The 16,223-nt window shown below is 37.7% G+C and overlaps 1 protein-coding gene across 1 annotated transcript in view; it reads left to right on the top strand.

Moving 5' to 3' along the window:
* Rab3-GAP (Rab3 GTPase activating protein) overlaps positions 1 to 16,223 on the top strand; it is a 606,356-nt gene that overhangs the window by 353,160 nt on the left and 236,973 nt on the right. The window contains exon 15 of the mRNA XM_090376553.1: positions 7,379 to 7,519. Coding sequence (XP_090232679.1) covers positions 7,379 to 7,519 — 141 coding nt within the window. The remainder of the gene's footprint in view (positions 1 to 7,378; positions 7,520 to 16,223) is intronic.

Raw genomic sequence — 16,223 nt, 5'->3', positions numbered from 1 at the left:
AATTATCTTTCCCGGTCAAAACAGCGCTCAGTGGGTGGGGGAGAGGGGTGAAAAAATCGGGAGCGTGGATGTTTCTCGCTAATCCTTGTTCAGTATGTGTTAGTCATGGAAGGTTTCGTCGTTTGATTTTAATTTATATGTTTATAAATTGAATAAATTTATCAATTTATCAATTGATATGCTTACAAAAATTATAACTCTACCGTTTTGCAGTGTAAAACAGACTTTTTCGAGTGCGTTAACGGAAGAAAGTGACTTTATTGTGGTCAAGTTCTTTCTAACCCCTACAAAAATATGGCTACGAATAAAAAGAGAAATGTGAAAATATTAAAGAAGGTGATGACACTAGCGAATAAAATTGAGTTATTAGACGAAATTTCTAATGGTGAAAGTGTCTCCTCAGTGGCAAAACATTATAAAATCAATGAGTCAACAGTACGATCAATGGCTCAAATACATCGCCTCAAGAATGGCTCAAATACATCGCCAGATTTTCAAATACAACCACAGTCCCGTCTACAGTTGTCCAGCCTGACTATGAAAACCCTTCAGATGTCCTAGGGACTATCCAGATCACGGAACAGGAGCTCATACGTGCCATCAATTCCCTTCCCACAACAGCCACTGTTGGGGAGGATGGAATTCCACAATTTATGATCAAATGCTTAAACACATTCATCATAGGCCCTCTTCTCTCGATCTACAACAGATGCCTCACTGAGCATTATTTCCCACACCAGTGGAATAAATACAGAGTGTACCCCATCCCCAAAAACCAATTTGCCACAAACGTCAGCCAGTTCAGACCCATATCAGTTGCCTCTTGTCTGTTAAAAACTCTTGAAAAGGCTTTGCTACCCACAATCACTCAACAAATCCTCCAGACGAAACCACCTGAAATCCACTATGCTATCGCAGGAAAATCATCAATCACTAACTTGGCAGCCACCACAGAACGCATTCTCTCAGCATTCGAACAAAGAGCTGAGCTAGCAACCACATACCTCGACATAAGCGCAGCCTTTGATGCCGTGTCGATTCCGGCCTTGCTCCTCCTACTTAAGGAGAATTTTCACATTCGAGGTGATATGCTGTGCTTTTTGGAATCACTTCTCAGTCACAGAATACTTATTCTCCATCGGCAGCAACATACCCTATCCTGCGACATTACTGCTGGAGTACCGCAGGGGGGAGTCCTGTCTGGTGTCCTGTTCACAGCCATCATCGTGCCCATTATTGCCTCAACGAATGGTCTCCTATGCTATGCCGATGACTTCAAACTGCTGACTCCAATTAACCCTGGCGACAACCCCGCCCAGCTCAGCAACAGGATCAATTCCCAACTTAAGGATCTAGAATTGTACCTGGCAAACTTCAATCTAAAAATCAACCCTCTGAAGTCTGCTCAGGTTATATTCTCCCTTAAATCCATGCCGACAGTACTCAACGTTTCACTCGCAGGGGTACGAATACCAAACGTACCCTCGCACACAGACCTTGGCGTTCTGTTCGACCAAAAGATGTCCTTTGTCAACCAGATCGACAAACTCAGTACCAGATTTTCTCGTCTACGGTGGATCTCAAAGCAGCAGCTGCTACACGTCCGACATCCTGTCACTGTTAAAAGGTTCATCACCTCCACCGTCTACCCCGCCATTCTCTATGGTGCAGAAATATGGGCCTCTGCTGCACATACAAACCTTAAGCGGGTGTACACTGCTGAATACTGGCTACTGAAATGGGCGAATAACAAGCTTCGGCTACCTCCCGCTACCACAACTACCATGATGGCACAAGCACTCGACATCCCGAGGTTGAAGTTCCTGATCGTTGAAAAGAGGCTGGTCTTCACAGCCAAACTCATCTCAGGCCAAATATCATCTCCAAATATTTGGAATGCTTGCTCTTGGAGGATTCCACAGCCAAGCCTAAGGTCGGTACCAGCACTTGTGGCTCACCACAACAGGCTTGTACTCACCGAAAGATTTCTGCCCAAGCAGATGCTCGCTGCCCTCAACCGTGTGGACGCCGACATCGACACCATAATAAGTAAAAAGAAGGACAGACACAACTTTATCAAAGCTCTTGAAACCTGAATCACTGCCAAGTTGTATTTGTTTTTCTTTATTTGTGTTCAGCTCCTTGTTTTTATGATGTATTTGTATTTCTTTTTGCATTTGTAATCTGTATTTTGTAGCCTTTTGTATGTGTTCGCTATATTTTGTAGCCATTTGAATTTGTACTTATGTTATCTATATGTGAACCCCTGGCGCTCGTTGCCGTGATGGGATATTGTGCTGTAATTCTACTTCACAATAAAGATTTATTTATTTATTTATTTATCAATCAAGAAATCGGAAGAAAAAATCTGCCGTAGTGTCCGTGAAACCACGCTAATTGCTTCAAAAATTTGCTCTGTAACTCGTGATGTTAAATTAAAAAAAATGGAAAAGCTTTAAATCTGTGGATAGAAGACCGAACTAAAAATAAAATTCCGTTAAGTTCACTCATCATTCGTGAAAAGGCAAAACTCCTTTATCAACACTTTAGCGAAACTGGCGATAGCACTGGCGGGATGTTTTTTTTTTTGCTAGCAAAGGCGCAGATTTAAAAGATTTGTTTGAAATTTCTAATAAATATTACATTTAATATTAAATTGTTTCTTATTTTCATTTGGATGCCATGTGCTTGCATTTCACTATGTGCATAGTCATATTGTGAAGGTACATATAATACATACATAGACAAAATTTTAGACTAGTTTTTCTTATATTTCATACTTTGGAACGGAACCCCTTTATTACTATGGGAGCCATAACTCAGTATTCGCGTTTTCGGTATTCGCGACATTTCTCAGGAACGTAACCCCCGCGAATAGCGAGGGTTTACTGTAATTGCAAGTGGTGACAAATTGCTGGTGTGAAATCAGACAGTTGAGTCCTACACCATAAGTTCATGCTTGATTGTGATTCTTCTAATGTTTCCTAGTTTAAGCTCTTTACTTAGTTTTTCTGCTTCTAATTAGTGACATTTGTTACGGGTGTCCAAATATGTTTGTGGAGTAGTGTAATGATGGAATCCCATTCATCTTTTGCATAACATCTTATAGGGAAATTGTTTGCTTAATGCATTTTCACTTTGTCACATTTTCAGGAAAACTGTCTCTGTTTAAATGTAAAGTAAGGAATTTTGTATGTATTAAAAGAGACTCAACCTGGATTTTTGGAGAAGATCAGCCCGAAATCTAAACTAGAAAGAGTGGGGAATGAAGACATAAGAAAAGCGATGGACACTCAAATAAACATCATCGACAAAATAGAACAAAAAAGATTCGAATGGTATGGACATGTTATGAGAATGGGGGAAGAGAGATTATCTAAAAAAGCAATGGAATGGATGCCCCTAGAAGAAAAAGTAGAGGAAGACCTAGAAGCACATGGATGGATGGATGAATGGAGTGAGTGAGGGTGGCTATGAAAAAGAGCAAATTAAAGAATGGAGACTGGGAGGACAGAAAAGAGTGGAGGAACAAAATTAAATTATTTAAAAAAAAAAACAGTCAAAGATAACTGTTGATACAACGAAGAAATCCAATGAGAAGATTAAAACAGATACCCTGGCATTTTAATCTCTAAATCTGAAAATTTTCAACTAGCCAGTTTTCAACATAAAATATGATATGAGCCTAGAACGCAAACATTTTTCCTGCAATCATATGGAACAGGGCAACCTCCTTAATCCTCAAGCACTATTGCCTCTGTAGAAAGCATTAGTAGAGGCATTTGCCACCTCTCAGCCCATCTGCTCAACCTTTCCAGATCCTGTTGCAGCAGCATAGTGTCAGTAGTGTCCTTGACAACCCTGCCAACCTTTGTATCATCTGCAAACTTGGACATTAAGCTTGATATACCATCATCAATATCATTTATAAATACAGAAAACAATAATGGACCCAACACTGAGCCTTGAGGGACTCCACTAATAACATTAGTCCACGATGAGCAGTGTCCATTGATTACCACTCTCTGTCTTCTCCCCCTCAACCACCCCTTTATCCATAGCAGCAATTTGCCTCCAATGTCACACTGCTCCAATTTGTGTAGCAGTCTTCCATGTGCAACAGTATCAAAAGCCTTTCTAAGATCCAAGTATATAATATCAAAGTTATTCCCTGCATCCAGTTCTTTTGTGACTGCATCATAGTATCCAATCAAGTTGGTCAGGCAAGACTTCCCCTTAACAAAACCATGCTGTGTCTGAGCTATAACTGAAGTCTTGTCTAAATGATCCTGCAGTGCTTCTTTAACCAGTGCCTCCATTAATTTTCCTGGAACAGAAGTTAAGCTCACAGGTCTATAATTACTTGTGTCAGCCTTTGATCCTCCTTTGTGAATTAGGGTCACATTTGCACATTTCCAATCTATGGGTACCTCCCCTGAGTCCAAGGAAGCTCTCATAATTATGGCTAAGGGTTTGCTTACTTCCTTTGCTACCTCCTTTAATATAACTGGATAGATCCCATCCACCCCAACGTATATAACAATAAACAGGTAAAATTAGTTTATCGGTTCCTCAGTATAATGCAGTAACCATGAAATTGTCAACCGGGCTAGCCGGGTGGGTAAAGTGCCTGCCTGGCAACTCAAAGGTCACGGGTTCAATTCCCACCTCGGCCTTGGATATCACAATGATGCCGTACTATCCGGTTGGATCTCACGGCCACGATACACAAAGGAAGCAGGAAAAAACTGGTTCCTTCGTGTATTGATCACATCATACAATAAAAAAAAAAAATAAAAAAAAACTAACTATGAAATTAGTTCTAAATAGCCAAGACAATCTTGCCCTAAATCTGACATTTTGCAGCTCTTATCAAATCTAAGGAAAGTAGTAGTAGAAAGGAGGGATAATGTAAGTTTTAAAACTGAAAATTAGCATAATACCTTAATCAGAAACATATTTTTGAAGTTTCTGATCTAAGTAAATTATAGAACCTAAAATAAAAGACGTATTGAATGTTTTAAACAAAATAGTTATAGATCGTTTGTTTCACAGAGGGCAATGTATTATAATGCAGAAATTATCAGGTTTTTTTTTTATCTTAATAATAAGAAAAAAACATCAGAATATGACTGAAATCTCTTCTGTTCTGTATGGTAACAAAACTAATACTGAAATTGCAGCCATGGGTTAAATAAAATTTCTACTTCAGTATCTTAATGTTACAGCTACGAAATAAAAAATGAATAATTGAGGTGAGGTGGTGAAATTAGGATAAAGTTAATCAGGGGCCTAGACAATTTTATATACAGTGGATTCTGGTTATTTGGGGCAAATCTTAAATCGAGAAAATAGCCAGAGTTTACTTCGCTTAATTGGGACAGCATGCCATTTAATCAGGTCAGGAGACCGCAGCACTGGAGATTACCCTACGATTGTCTCCGACGGCACCACGTGGTTCGGTTGAAATTCTGGAGGTCACAACCATAAAACAATAAAAACAAATAAAAACAATAAAAAGAAATCTATCATAAACGTACAGTAAACCCAATCTTACTGAATTTGCGATAATACCGACAGCTGGAATTCTGTGGGTTATTATAGTGAAATGTGTTTACACTTCCATGAAATCTTCAATCATATAAAAAAATTAATTTTCAGATCTTCTCTTCATTCCTATTTTTAAAGCTTTGTAACTCGTTACTCCATTCTCACTTGTGCGTATTGTGTTACTTGCAATTTGTGTGCCGTGTTCTTTGTTATTGATTGCTTATCTTTTTACTGTTTTAAATTTTAACCCCCAATAGCAGTTTGTTGTAGTATGACGCAATAGCAGTTAGGCAGGGCTAACTGCTATTGCGTCATACTACAACAAAGTGATTGACAGGGCTGTCTCAAAGACACTTTTACAAACTTAATTTTTTACAGTCTTTAAATTTTTCTATATATAAAAGAATATTTATAGTTTATATATATTAAAGAATATTTATAGTTTATATATATTAAAGAATATTTATATATATTATTTATAAAGAATATTTTTAGTTTAGTGCTTTTAAATTTTAGAATTCTACATATCTCAAGGCAATGAGTCAATTTTTTCAAAAGTTTCTTCAGCTATTAGCAACGTTGTTAATAATGACAGTAATAGAAAAGAGAAAGATCATATCAGAGAGGCTGAGAAGAGAAGAAAAGAAAAGATCTTGAGTGTGAAGCAGCATTTAAAAATCCTGATATCGAAGAAAACAAAGTAATTATTGAAAAATTTGAAAATAATAAGTTAAAGGCTTCACAATTAAGAAAGGAAAGATACGAAAGACTGCTTTTATATCACAAGTAACAGAACTGGATCGAAAGCATATATTCCATGGATTCGTATGTATTTAAACGAAGGGGAATATAACTTAATTTTTCGACGCACAGTTTCCTGTGAAATTGGCTTTTAGTGTGACAATAAACAAAAGTCAAGGTCGAACATTATCTAAGGTTGGTGTTGACTTTACATCATCATGTTTTTAAGACAGCTAAAAATCTCTTTGTATTAATGGAAAGTTGGGGGGGGTTTCCCCCCACTAAAATTAAAATATAAAATCGTATAATTCAGGTTCACAGGACATAAAGCAGAAGGGAGCAAAGCAGCCTTCTACCTTGTGTCACATGAATCTGAATTATACGATTTTCATGTGCAAAAAGTGTGCACATGAAAAAGCACTATTTTCCAAAATTTTCTTTTTTTTTTTTTTAGCTTATATATTCTTATTGCTTTCATCCTTTAAGTTTTTATTTACATTTTATTTTACTATTGAACATACATATAAAGAAGCTTCTGGAATAATGTATCTTTTTCAGCTTTAAGAAAAGTAGTATGCTAACCATCATATAGACTAACAAGTGTGGACCACAGATGATGACTGCCATAAATATTAGCAAATGTAGGAGGAGAATTTGAACAGAAAACTAAAAAAAGAAATGGGCGATGCAAATTGGTTCACATCCAGCCAATTCCTGAGGAAATCCTTGCCTTTCAAGTTATTGCCCTGTTGTGCCTACCTCAGTTGCTAAATACAAATGCCAGTTCTTAAGTTCCATTTAATTAACAATCACCAATATAGTTTCCGTCAGTGCTGATCCACTGTTATCATCTTGGCTTATATTACTCATCTATGGACAAATTCCGTGGAAACGTTTAGGAACCCAAGCAGTTTTTCTCACATTTTTATTTATTTATATATTTTTTTATTGGTAATTATGGATAAATATAACAATTAATATGTTAAGTTTGTATAATAAGTAATGAAAATAGATTTGTTGTTATCATTGTTTTTTTGTTTTTTTTCTCAATACTTTCAGATTTATGAGTGACTGTTTATTTTTGCAGACTTTTGTGTTGTGGTTATGGAATGATGGGATTAAGCACTGCTCAGTCTGTAAATCATCACCCTGCAATACATTCCTGCTGTCTGATGGATGTAGATGGTGAAATTAGAACTATATATATACCTTTTCATTGTGCTTTAAGGTATGCTTTAGTTGTATATATTATGAAAGTGTTTCAGTAAAAAATTCTTTAGTAAATTTTTAAGTATTTCATACTGATTACTTTGAAGAAAATTACTTCTTTTTTTTTTTTTTTTTTTTTTACTGAAGAATCACTTCTGTTTAAACAGTATTAAAAAAGTGTGCTGTGAGAATAAAATTTAGTTTGAATGCTTGAGTTGTGACAGTATGGTAGCTTCTGTTACTTGAAGCCTGTATGCCTAGCTATAGCTTTGCTGAATTGCTGTTTATAAGATAAACAAAAATGAAATTAGAACCAGTATTTTAATCCTCCTGGTGGTTCTTATACGTTGCTTGAAATAGATTGTTTCAAAGCTTGAATTTTGTAAAATAGTAAATAGAAAAAAAAAAGGAAATATGCTCAACCTCCAGTTCAGTCATAAACATATAAAGCTAACATCTAATGTATAACTGGTATAATTAACTTTGTTATTCAATGTGCTGCTTAAATTTTGGTGTGCATAGCATATGTCACTAGGTGACATTGTTTTTGGTTGGAACAACTGGTATCTAGCTTGAAAAAAAATTTTATAATTTTTTTTGTGATGGATTTATTTAGTTCAGAAATTGGTTTAGTAGTGCAAAAAATTTTTGAGAAGTTGCTTTTAATGGTAAAGATGTTAATCTGTTTCATGCAATGGGATTAGAAGGGAAATAATTCCATGCTCATAGATGATTATCTTAAAAGTCCAGAAAAATTTGTATCAGTAAACAAGGAAGCACATTCTAAGTATAAGGGTACACATCATCCTATATACACATATTTTGATATGTCAACAAAGAAAAATTTGAGGTCTATATTTTAATTCATTTTATATTTAGCGTTAGTAGAGTCACACGATGCAAGAAAGCAAGCTTATGCAACATCAGCCAAAAAAAAAAACTCTCCCATTTCACCCCTCTGTCCAGCCCAGCCTTAAATTTATTTAGGCTATCAACTTCCACAACAAAGGATGGAAGTCTGTTCCACCGACCAATTACCCACTGGCTAAAGGCAAACTTCCGGACACCTATCCTACATCTGTCTTTCCTCAATTTGAATTTATGCCCTCTCAGGTGATTGTTCTGAACAAGAGGAAGAATCCCATCAGCATTGAGCAGCTCACACCATTCAAAGCTTTATAAACCTCATTCAGATCACCTCGCAGGTGCCTAGTCTCCAGACACTGTAATCTGCAAAATTTAACCTTTCTTCATAAGAGCAACCCTTCGTTCCATTAACTTATCTTGTTGCTTTTCTCTGTACTTGTTCCAACAGCTCTACATTCTTCTTAAAATGAGGCCTCCAGATTTGTATATAGTACTCAAGGTGTGGCCTGAACATTGCCTTATACAAGGGAATAATCACCTTCTTATCCCTGCTAGAAAAATTCCTGTATATCATTGACAAGACACCATGAGCTACTCTTGCAGACCGTCTGCACTGCTCAGAAAACTTCATATCTGCCTGCACAATTACCCGCAGGTCCTTTTCATTCTCTACCACTGTCAGTGTAGTACCACAGAGTTGATACGTTACTCTGGGGTTACTGTTTCCCATATATAGTAATTTACATTTGTCAATGTTAAACTTCATTTGCCACCTCTCAGCCCATCTGCTCAACTTTTCTAGATCCTGTTGCAGTAGTGTACTGTCATTAGTGTCATTAACAATCCTGCCAATCTTCGTATCATCTGCAAACTTGGACATTAAGCCTGATATACATCATCAATATCATTTATTATCATTTATCATCAAATTACTGTTTAAAATGCTAAATCCAATTCCCAAAAGTCAAAATGCAATCATTTATAACAGGTTATAGTGCTGACCGGATTGTTATTATTTTTATTTTAATAATTATAATATTTATTATTATTAATTTTGTACCCTAGTTTTAGTGGAATCAGTCAGTTATTGATCATTTAATAGCCACTTTTTTTTATTTGTTGTTTTATTTGTTTTTTATCTTTTTTTTTTATATAAAATTAAATCATTAACAGGATTGCAATTGATGACAAATATATGTTGCATTGTATTATTATATTATTGGCACTAAATTTTTATTACATGTTTCTGAGTTAAGTATCATATGTAGCAGTACTGTGGCAGATCATATTTGAATGATTTTATTAGTTGTATAGTATAGTTGCTTTTTGACCATGGGAAGTACTTATCCCTGATCATCCACCATTGCTCTTCTCGTTCATTCCTAATCTTCTCCACAATGATTCTTCAGGAGAGTGTTGTCTAGGACAATTTAAGTTTATTCAGGACTTTCGTTTGCACTTCAGTCCCTTCTGGATAAGTATTTATATGATGGTGGTTTTCATCATAGTTTTACAGTCTTTCAACCAGTAATTCTATTCTATCATTTAACCTTTTGCATTTTATTTCAGAAATTGAGCAACCATTGGCAGTGGAGGAGACAAGATTGTTTCAGCAATCTTTGTTGTTCGTTTATTAAGTGCTTCTTAAAATAATTTTTCAATGTCATTGTAGTGTTAATTGAGTTGACTTGTAATTACTACATATTTTTTCCCTTCACATATATATTTTATATAATTATTCACCAAGCTGTTTGATATAAGTCGTTGTGTTAATAAAGTTGGTCTTTCTCTCTCCAGCTACTTGCAGTACACACTAGGGCAGGATTATCCAGAATATCAGTAAGGCCCTGGGTGCCAAGCATTTCTGTAGCCAAGCGATCTGCGACTTCATAGAATGATTTTCCTAGAGCGACTGAGTTTTTTCTTGTTTTACTTTGTTTTATAAGTCCTTTTGTTAATTAGCTCTACTTTTTAAAAGTATATAAAGAGAGCCAGAAAAAGGAAAGTACCTTTTTCTTTACTTTTTCTTAATTTACTAACCGTACTAACTCCTACACTTGGCCACAAGCGGTACTGCTCCTTTCTCCCCATAGCAGAGCCGGTAACCTGGGTGGAAAAAGAAAAGCTAATCCCCCAGGACAAAAAGGAGCTGATATGGATAAAGAAAAGCTATCCAGCATTAGAGCCTTCGAGCTCAAATACCAAAGATCGGTAGCCGACTGGGCTAGCCGGGTGGGTAAAGTGCCTACCTAGCAACCCAAAGGTCGCGGGTTCAATTCCCGCCTCGGGCTTGGATCAAAGTACTGCAAAAACCTTGGGAGGTGCATTATGGCCAAAGAAGCCTATGCGCCAACAACTACAAAAAAAAAAAAAAAAACCAAAGATCGGTACAATTCTGATCAAGATAATGCGCAAAGTAAGTGCTTAAAAAAAGACAATGACCAAAGTATCCAACCTTTCTTATTATCCATTCATTATCTAGTCAACCAGTGAGCAAACTCTCTCCATTTATGATACAGAGATTCCTAGAAAATGCCGCCGGATCACCTGAAATGGTCAAAAGGTTACAGTCAGGGGATTTACTAGTTTAAACAACACAGCCTAAACATTCCGAACTGTTGTTAAAGCTTACAACCTTTGGGGGAATTCCTGTTAAAATCTCACCCCACACACTACTCTAAATAGTTCCAAAGGTGTTATCTCTGAATGGGATCTATTGAATGTAACAGAAGAAGAGCTTGTGCAAGAAATGAAAGATCAAAAGGTCGTACAAGCTAAGAGAATGCTGACTCGTAGGGATGGCAATCTCATTCCAACCTGTAGTATAATACTCACTTTCAGTATGCCAAACTTACCAAATATTTTTAAAGCTGTTTATCTAAATTGTCATATTCGCCCCTATATTCCAAATCCAATGCGCTGTTATAAGTGCCAAAAATTCGGATACTCAGGCAACATGTCGAGGAAACAATGTACACATAATGTATACTGTATAGTGTGTTTGTCTCTAACGGCACCAGGGGTTTCCCCCATCTCCACGTTGCTTTCATTGTAGGTGTACCAGTTCACTGGGAAGGCCAGAGATTTAAAAGTGTATGGATTTTGTAAGTGTAGCGTTGTTCTTATGGCCATTTAGCCACTAGACCCCCTGCTGGGGCCAACGTTGTCCACACTATGCCTTGTGGAGGCAGACCAGGTACCCAGTAATTTTAAGTTTTACTCTGGCAGGTCCTGCCACCTAATTTCCAGAGATTTCAGTGGCAAGGACCTATAAAATAAATAAATAAATAAAAATAATAATAATAAATAAATAAAATAAAATAAAAAATAATAAAATAAATAATAATAATAATTTAATAGTATTGGGAAGTAGTCGCTGAAAGGTTAGGCTGAAAAGAGTTTTTCGTATTTGGAATTTTGACAATTTTTTTTTTAAATTTTGACATCGTATGGGGCATTTGCTAGTGTTTAGGCAGAGTAGGGGGGGAGACTGAAGACAGGGGGGAAATTCAGAAATATGGAGCCAATAGGGATGGTGACCCCAGGTCAAAGTTTTAAATTTAGACTATGTGGGGTTACGCTGTGAAAGTGAACAGAGTAGGGAAGAGACTGAAGGCTAGGGGGAGGAAATAGGAAGTAAGGGATCGATAGGGGAGGTGACACCTGTGGTCATTGGGGCAGGCCCATGTCTCACCAGGAGGAAAAGGAGGGGAAGAGACAGTGAAACCATCTCCTTCCCTCCATAGGGAAGTGGAAAGAAAGTACCGTGCAAGAGAGCACAGGTATAGCCTGTGGTGTTGGCAGCAGAGCTGCAATGAGATCAAGTCCATGTAGGTCTTCTATTTAAGTTCTACTTCTTCTAAAGAGATGTCAACTTCTAGGGTTGTAGGTCATTCCTGAGACAAGTCCTGTACTTGCAGTTCAGGGTGTTGAGGTTGTGCTTGCAGTCTCATCAAGTTTTTTTTGGTTTTAATCTTCTTTCGTTTAAAGAGGAGAAATGCTGGTTGGTGATATGGTTTGTCTTTGCGTTGTCATGGTTGAGTGACATTTCCTCTTTTCCTCAGTGTATGGCAATTTGCACCCTTCTTCTTGCGAAGAGGTCCTGGACAAATCGTGATAATGCTTTATAATCCTCTTCGGTTTCAAGGAGGAGAAATTCTTGTCCTCTTGAAAGATATCTCACTTTTGCAATTAGAATACATCTTAGGTCTTCATATATGGGACAGTCAGACATAAGATGGTTCCAATCTTCTATTTCTCCACAGTGGGTTGTCTGTGAGTCTGAAGCCAGCCAGCGAGCTTTGCATTGAAGGGGGCCATGCCCTGTTATTAAGTACATTGTATGAAGTCCTGGGAAGAACCATGATGGTGATTTTGGGTATACTCTATTTGTCTGTGGAAAAAACTTGCGGGTGATCTCTCCTCTGGTGGTACCGGCCCATCTGTTTTGCCACTCCTGTAGCAGGTGGTTCTGTAAGCGTACTTTTTCTTCCTTCCTGTTGTTAGTGGGATCAGTTGTAAAATTCAGGAAGGTAACTGGAACTCCTTTGGAGAGGTAATAGAACATTCCAGTCCTAGCGATTTCTAAGTCTAGTGGGAGCATTTCTGCTATTACTTGTAAGGCTGGAGTACTCACTGTACTGCAGGTACGGGTTATGGCACGGAGGATGGATTGCTGGGTAGAATCCAGCGTTCTTCTATTTACTACTAGCGTGGTCTTATCGTACCATATGGCCGAAGCATATGAGATTGCTGGGATGAAAACTGTCTTATAATAGAGTGCCAGCGTTCTCTTGTTGAGGCCCCAGTCTCTATGTTAGACCCTGGCCACCAGGGCTGATTAGTTCCTGATCTTCATTCTGATGTATTTAAGGTGCGGTTGAAAGGATAAACCCCCACTATTCGCGGTATCTGTATTCGGTCGCTGATTTAATATAAAATGAAACCTAAAAAAATGTGAATTTTAAAGCGCCGTGAACATTTTCCACCATAAAAAAACATGGATGTGGCTAAAATAATCCTTCCCCGGTTTAAACAGCACTCGGTGGGGGGGGGTGACAAAATCGTGAGTGTGGATGTTTCCTGCTAATCCTTGTTTAGTATGTGCTATGCACTTGTCATGGAAGGTTTTGTCATTTGCTTTTAATTTATATGCTTATAAATTGAATAAATTTATCAATTTATAAATTGATATGCTTACAAAGGTGAAAAATGTTCCGTTTTGCAGTGTGTTAGTATAAACAGACTTTTTCGAGTGTGTCAACGGAAGGAAGTGACTTTATCGTGGACAAGTTTTTTTTCTAACCCCTACAAAAATATGGCTACGAATAACAAGGGAATTGCGAAAAGATCAAAGAAGGTGATGACATTAGCGAGTGAAATTCAGTTGTTAGATAAAATTTCTAATGGTGAAAGTGTCTCGTCAGTCGCAAAACAAAATCAATAAGTCAACGGTGCGATCAATCAGAAGAAAAAATCCGCCATAGTGTCCATGAAAACACGCTAATTGCTTCAAAAATTTGCTCTGTAACTTGTGATGTTAAATTAGAAAAAATGGAAAAAGCTTTAAATCTGTGAATAGAAGACCGAACTCAAAATAAAATTCCATTAAGTTCACTCATCATTCGTGAAAAGGCAAAACACCTTTATCAACACTCTAGCGAAACTAGTGATAGCACTGGTTTTTTCACTCTGGTGGGGGGCACCCTTGCCCCACCAGAGTGAAAATTTGAGGAGGCAAGAAGAGGGAACCCTCTCCTCCCCCCACCCGGGGGAGTTGGAAGGAAAGATCTGCTCAAGGGAGCACGAATTAAGAGTCGCCGATAGGCCTCTCTATATATCAGGATCACTATGGTGGCCAGATTTTGTCTATTTGAGGGGGACTGGGAAGTCACATCCAAGATTCAATAGTTGTGAGGTTAGTTTTGGAGAGAGTCCAGTATTCTGTGGGAAAAACAAGATTCTGTACTTGGGTCCATTGCTGGAGTTTTCATTGGTGGAGTGGGCCATTTGTTCCTTCAGGATTGGAGACGTCCTATCTGTGCCTTGCTTTGGGACAAAGTCCCATCTTTGGTTTCATGTTGTGATTTTAAAATGGTTTACTCTTAAGTCCTTTGGGGAGGGACCAGAGGGAACCCATCCCCGCATGCTTGACATCAGACACCAGTAGACGTTTGTCTGTTCTGGTGTGACGTTCATGGAATCAGGGGTTCCATGTTAGGGTCCTCGTATATGGAGAGTCCTTTGTATTGGTATTCGCTGTCGGGATTGTGCTCTATCTTCAGTTCTGATGTACAGTGGTGATATAAGCCAAGATTATGGCGATGGGAGGGTCCTTCGTCTGTAAAAGAGTTCCTGTGCGAAGTTGGTAAAGACATTATAGGTCTCGCTGAATTCTATGAGGTAATGTTCTTGGTCCTTGGTGTTGGGTATTTTGATAACACTGGTTTACAGTGTGTCTGGGGTTTGAGTAAAAGTATGTGGCAGTTATTTATGCATGTTTAGTGATTACTAAACCGAAGTCCATTTGTTTCTATCATGTAAAGATTTTTCACAATTCATTAAAAAAATATTACCTATTATATGCAAATGTGTACATATAGTTTCTGCAATGGTTTACAAGTTTTATACCTATATTCTATATTCGTAATAAGTATCAAATATTTGCCTCAAATACAACAGATTGTGCATGTTTAACCCGTAACTACACACACTGCAAGGTAGCCGACCTTGACCCAGGAAGGTAGACGGCCCCCACCCCACTCTTCCAGTCCATCTGTGATTCCCAGAATTTTATTTTCCGAGTGGAGTCTGGGAGACTCCTGTGTGTAGTTACAGGTTAAACTTGTCTGAGCATGCACTCACTTGTTTGTACAGCCCACTCAACCACAGATCCCTTATGCGGTCACAGTACTCCTGTAAAACCCGTCGTGAGCTCTCATTGTGTGTTAGTTTTCTTTTAGTATGGCAACCAGAAAGTGTATAAACAGTCCCAACATATTTTGTTACATATGTGGTTGTTTTGTTCCTGTAAAGCAGAGGCGAAATATTACCGATTTTGTAAAAAAATCGTATTATGCATACTTTGACATAAAACTAGGTGATCAGGATAATCGTGGGCATTGCATAAAGTATGCCATACATGTGTTGAACATCTTAGAAAATGGAGTCAGGAAAAAAGATGTGCTTGCCATTTGCTATTCCTATGGTGTGGCACGAGCGGGTAAGCCATGCCGAATGTTATTTTTGTGTATGTAACATTAAAGGTTACAATTCAAAAAATAAAAAGGACATCAAATATCCAAATCTACTCAGCCATAAGACCGGTCCCATGTGGACCTCATCTGCCTCTAAAACCTCCACCAGAAACTTTGGAGTCCACATCTTCTTCCACCGAAACAGAAGCTAAAGAGGAATGTTATCAGCCAGAAAATATTTTAATGCCAGAGCAATTCACGCAAGTCGAACTGAATGATTTAGTAAGGGACTTGGGTCTTCCAAAGTATACTGCTGAAATTCTGGGATCCAGACTTCAAGCGAAGAACTTACTTTCTCCAGGTACATCATTTTCTTAGTATAGAAATTGTGAAAGGGAGTTTATACAGTATTTTTCACAAGAAGGTCCTCTCGTATATTGCAGTGATATCGCTGGTTTAATAAGTACCTTAGGAGCTCCATCATATGTTCCTAGTGAATGGAGACTATAGACTCTTCTAAGACTTGCTTAAAAGGTGTTCTCTTGTATAATGAAGATCACCTTGTATAATGGAGATCACATCTTGTATAATGGAGCACACATCTGTGCCAGTTGCTCATTCAGTCTACTTAAAAGAAACTTATGACAATCTAAAGTTGCT

The sequence above is a fragment of the Mastigoproctus giganteus genome, chromosome 6, assembly GCF_048544385.1.
Source record: "Mastigoproctus giganteus isolate SK-2022 chromosome 6, ASM4854438v1, whole genome shotgun sequence".
Classification (NCBI taxonomy): domain Eukaryota; kingdom Metazoa; phylum Arthropoda; class Arachnida; order Uropygi; family Thelyphonidae; genus Mastigoproctus; species Mastigoproctus giganteus.
Note: the sequence above shows the minus strand (reverse complement) of the source record. Positions and strands in the feature narration are given on the sequence as shown.